Source organism: Aedes albopictus, chromosome 3 (genome assembly GCF_035046485.1).
Source record: "Aedes albopictus strain Foshan chromosome 3, AalbF5, whole genome shotgun sequence".
Lineage (NCBI taxonomy): Eukaryota > Metazoa > Arthropoda > Insecta > Diptera > Culicidae > Aedes > Aedes albopictus.
The window spans coordinates 174,542,496-174,547,939 of record NC_085138.1 but is presented as its reverse complement, the minus strand read 5'-3'; the positions used below and the strand labels follow the sequence as shown (position 1 = coordinate 174,547,939).

The 5,444-nt window shown below is 39.6% G+C and overlaps 1 protein-coding gene across 1 annotated transcript; it reads right to left on the bottom strand.

Moving 5' to 3' along the window:
• Positions 1-4,031: 4,031 nt before the first annotated feature.
• Positions 4,032-5,107, bottom strand: LOC115261123 (protein spaetzle). Its single transcript, XM_029862492.2, has one exon. It carries the CDS (start codon positions 4,873-4,875, stop codon positions 4,126-4,128), a length of 750 nt encoding a protein of 249 aa, XP_029718352.2. The 5' UTR covers positions 4,876-5,107; the 3' UTR covers positions 4,032-4,125.
• Positions 5,108-5,444: the final 337 nt, after the last annotated feature.

Sequence of the window (5,444 nt, the reverse complement as noted above, 5' to 3'; positions counted from 1 at the left end):
ATTTGGAAAGATCCCGAGAGAAATTTCTAAAAAAAAACACCAGAAGAATTCCTGAAGCGATCCATGGAAGAGTTTCCGGAGCAATCCCTGGGAAAATTCTTCGAGAAATCCTTGAAATTCGAATTCTTGGATGAACCCTCGGTAAAATTTCTGGATTATTCACTTGGGGAATAACTGGAGGAATTTCTGCAGGAATGCCTGAAGGAATTTAAGGAGGAGACCATGGAAGAATCTCTGGAGGAGTTCCTGGAGAAATCCCTAGACGAATGTTAGGAGGAATCCATCGAGGAAATTTGAAAGGACTACTGTAGGATTTCCTGGAAAAATCCCTGGAAAACATCCTAGATGAATTCCTGGAGCAATCCCTATAAGAATTTCTGGAGAAAGACAGACAAAAAAAAATCTGCAGAGGAATTTCTGGAGTAATTCCTGGAGGAATTTCTGGATGAATTCCTGGATGATTCCCTGAAGCAATTCTTGGACGAATATCTGAAAAAACACTTGGAGAAATCTCAGAGGACATTCCCGTGGGAATTTTTGGAGGAATTGCTGAGGAATTTCCGAAAGTATACCTGGAGGAATTCTTGGAAATCCCTGAATGAATTCCTGGAAGATTCCTTACAGAAATTCTGGGAGGAATCCCTAAGGAAATTTCTGAATAAATCATTCAATAAATTCTCAGAGAAATAGTTAGAGGAATCCCTTTGAGGAATTTCTGGAGGATACCCTGAAGGAATCCCTGAAGCACGGTGAAATTCTTAAAAATTCCCTAAGAAATTCCAAGAATAATCCCTGGAGAAATCCGTGGAGGAATCCCTGGATGAATTCCTGAATAAATTCCCGGAAGAATTCATAAGAATTTCTGGAGGAATACCTGGAGAATTTTTCGAGAATTTATTGGACAAATTTTTGGAAGAATTCAGTGATCAATTCCTGGAGGAATATTTGAAGGAATCCCTAGAGGAATTCCTGGGGTAATTACTAGATGAATCACTCAATAAATTTCTGGAGATGTCCTTGGAGGCATTTCTGAAGGAATTCCTGGAGGAATACTCAGAGGAATTTCTGGATGACAACTCTTGGAGGAATCTTTGTAGGAATCCTAGGGGGAATCTCAGGAGGAATTTCCGGGGGAATTTCTGGAGGATTCACAGAGGATTTTTTCCCTAAAGATATTTCTGGATGAATTCCCGGAGGATTTCCTGGAAGATTTCCTAGAGAAATTGTGGGACGAATCTCTGGATAAATTTCTGAATTAATGTTCCGATAAATTCCTAGAGTAATTTCTGGAGTGATCCCTAAAGAGAATTTTTTGGAGGAATTTTAGGAGGAATCGCTGAAGAAATTATTGGAGGAATCTCTGGAAAAGTCCTTGAAGGAATCCCAGGAAGAATTCCTGAATAAATTCCCGGAGGAATTCTTAAGGGAATTCCTGGAGTAATCCCTGAAAAACTCCTGGAGGATTTCCTGAAGAAACTCCTGGAGGAATTACTGTACGAATTCCTGAGCGAATTCCTGGAGAAATTCCTTAAACAATTATTGAAGATATCATCGAAGGAGTCCCTAAAGAACCTCCTGGGGTAATTCCCGGAGGAATTTTGGGAGAAATTCCTGGTGGAGTCCCTGGAGAAATTCCGGGATTAAATCCTGGAGGGATACCTGGAGGAATTCCTGCGGGAACTCCTACAGGAAATCTTGAAGGAACTTATTTAGGAATGTCTGTAATAATATCTAGAGGAATGTCTGGATGAAATTCCAGATGAATCCCTGACCGAATTCCGAGAGGAATCTCTGGTCCACAAGATCCACAGAAGTTCTGAATCCCCGGAGAACTTCTTGGAGAATTTACTGGAGGTATTCCTTGAGAAATTGCTGTTGGAATTTCTGAAAGAATTCCTTGATGATTTCCTGGAGGGATTTTTGAAGGAATTCCTGGGGTAATTCCTCGACGAATTCTCGGAGAAATTCTTGGGGGTGTCACTGGAGGAATTTGAGGAGGATTTCCTGGTGGTGGAATGCCTAGAGGCAAAGCTAGAAAAATCTTAGAAGGAATCCATATAGAAATCCCAATAGAAATTCCTGGAGGAATTCTTGGAGGATTTTTTTGAGGAATGTCTGGAGGTTTTTCTGGGGGAATCCTTAGCGCTATCTCTAAAGGATTCCCTAGAGAAATTCCTGAAGGAATTCCTAGAAGATTGCCCGCAGCAATTCCTGGAGGAGTTACTGGAGACATGCCTGTGGGAATTCCTGGAAAAATATGTAGAGATCTCCTGGAGGAATCTCTATATGAGTGGCTGGAGGAATCCCATAAATTCTCGGAGGAATACAAAGAGTAATTATTGGAGAAATCTCTGAAGAAATTCCTGGAACAATTCCAAGAGGAATCCCTCGGGGAGTTTTGTGAGGAGCCCCCGAAGATATTTCTGAAGGAACGCCTGTAGGAGTTCCTGAAGGAATTTCTAGAAGAACTTCTGGAGAAATTTCTATTGAAATTTTTAGAGGAATCCAGCAAGAATTCCCAGAGGAATTCCTGGAAAAATGCTTAAATTCGCGGAGGAATTCCTAGTTATTCTTGGAGGAATCCCTGGAGAAATATCTGGAGGAATCCCTAGAGAAATTTCTGAAGAATTCCCAGAAGAAGGAACTGAAGAAATCACAGAAGGAATTCTTAGAGAAAGCCTGAAGGAATCCTAAAAATAGTTCGCGAAGGAACTCCTGTAAACATCCTTATAGCAGCTCCTAGAGAAACCCCAGAAGGTATCCCGAAAGCAATTCCAAGAGAAATTCCTTATCGAATATCGAAACAGTACCTGGAGGATGTCTTGGATTTATTACTGGTGGAGTTCTTGAAATAATTCCAGGAGGAATTCCTGAAGAAATCCCAAGAAGAGTTCCTAGGGGAATTCTTGGAGGAATTTCGAAAATAATCCTTGAAGTTATTCCTGAAAAAAAAAAATGTCATTAGGAATTCTCGAGTGAATCTTCGGAGGAATCCTTGAAGGAATTCCTTGAGGAATCCCGGAAGCAATACCATGATAATTTCCTAGGGAAATCCTAAGAAAGCTTTCATAATGAAGAATTTGAGTAGAAATACCTAGAAAAAATCTGAAGGAATCCATGTCTGCAGTAATTTCTGGACGAATAATTGAAGTAATCCTTGGATGGACTCCTTGAGGGTTTTTTGATCATTTTTTTAAGAAGTTCCTGAATGAATTTTTGAATAATTTTTTTTCAAATCCTACACAAATATTTCGAATAATTCCATATGGAATGATTGGAGCAAACTCTAGCGGAATTCTTGAAAGAGTTTATAGAGAAGTGAATAAATCTCTGAAGGAATACCAGCAGAAAACCCTAAAAGGATCTCTGGTGAAATTTCTGAAGGAATCCTTAAAATAAAAGCACTGGATCAATCACTGGAGTTACCTCTAAAGATATTCCAGGGGAAATTCTCAGAGGAATACCTGGTGAAATTATTAGAAGAATTCTAGAAGAAATCTCTGTAGGAATTAATGAAGGAATTCATAAAAAAAAACCATGTTTTTACCCTTAGCATGATGTTTATTTAAATGGAATACAAGTGAATTTCTGGTTACTACACTCTATAGCAGCATATGGTTATCGAAAGTCCTTCTCTTTCCTTACCGGAACTGGTTTCGGCATATCTGGAAAATCAGGCATGTTGCTCTTGTATTCCTTGTATAAAAATCACAAAATTTAGCATTTCAACCAAGCTTGTTATAAGGTGTAAAAGTCTCTGATGAGATTGAAGTGGTACTCCTGGAAATACAGGTACTTGGCGAAATTTCTTGCGGTTTTTATGGAAACCAAGTTTGACAATTGTGGATGAATTCCTTAGTTAATCGAATGGTTTATTTCTTTGGATTTTTTTTTGAAACTCTTAATTATTGATAATCTTGAGATGGCACGAATTAAAAAAGGATACGCCGCCTTCTGTCCCCTCTGGCTACGTCTATGTGCAAAGGTCTTTCGATTTAAGTTTAGGAAATAAATAGAACCATTTATATCATTTATACTCTTTATTAAAACATGTCAACATAAATATTTACAAAGTTTGAAGTTTGACTAAAGCTATTCATTAAAGCTGATATTTTGTACGATCATTCATAAATGCAACCTTTGCAATGGCTTAATGACACATTTGCAGCACGATGGTAATCGAAACGATTCTTTGTAAGGTTGTTTTGTTATCTTATCAAATGCCAATAGTGTTCGATAGTGATATAGCTGCTTGCATTCCGTCGTGTACAACGATATCAAGTGTTGTAGCTTGTGGCAAGCCTTTCCAGGATTGCTACATGTTTCAATTCTCACTCCTTGCATGTAGTTCGGGGTGTTCACTATCATCACCAGCTTATCGTTCACCGTATATCCGCTCTGAGGATGTACTAACTTCTCCACGCTGGGACAAAGAAACTCATCATCCGAAGTGTCGAACCGCTTCTCCAAGGTATCACTGTTATCCACAACCACATCGTCACCGAAAACTTCCGCAAATCGGTACTCCTGGCGGGCGATTATGTCGTTCACCAATTTCTGCGGGTAGTCTACAACGTTGGTACATATTGGATAATCTGGACTGCAATCTTCCGATGCATCGATCCTGGACTCCACATCGCTTGCGAACATAAAATCGAAATTGACTTTACTAGGCGTATCAGTGGTGCTGCTACTTTCCAATGGAGCAAGTGTTTGTAGCAATTTGGAACCCTCACTCAATGTCTTCTCGAGCTGTTGCTGCTTAGAACTGTCCATCCGTGTGGTCATTTTCAGATCTCGCTGCCTTACCATGGGCCAGAATTGAAATGCATCCGATGTGCTCACCAAAATAACAAATATTGCCAATGCAATCATTGTCACTAAACGCTCCTAATCAGGGTTCAAAACGACAATGACTCTGTGAAGTCAAAACTCTTCACTAATACTACTTGTACGTTTCTCTGCTGCGTGATGATATTGCTACGAAAGTGCGAGAAGTTTATTTTGAAAACTACGACGGGTAGTAAACAGTGCCATACGTATACCACTGAGTTTTAATTCAACCGAAAGATCCTAGGTAAAAAATCGTACCCACGCGTAGGGCAGCACAGCATCTCTTTTTGTCGCAGGTGTTAACAAATCGAGTCAAGTGGTCTGGAGAAATAATAGGGAGAGAGTTTTGCCCGTTTTGCCTACCTAAAACGGATTGAGAGTAGCCAATAATTTGCCTGTGAAGTATATGTATAGTGGGTTTAGGGACAAAACGTCGAAAGACAAAACGTCGAATGCCAAAACGTCGAATGCCAAAAGGTCGAATGCCAAAACGTCGAAAGGGACAAAACGTCGAAAGGACAAAACGTCGAAAACGTCGAAAACGAGTAATCCAAGCAAATAGTGAGTTCTTTATTCTTTTAAAGAATACTCATTCTTTCACTTGTATCTGC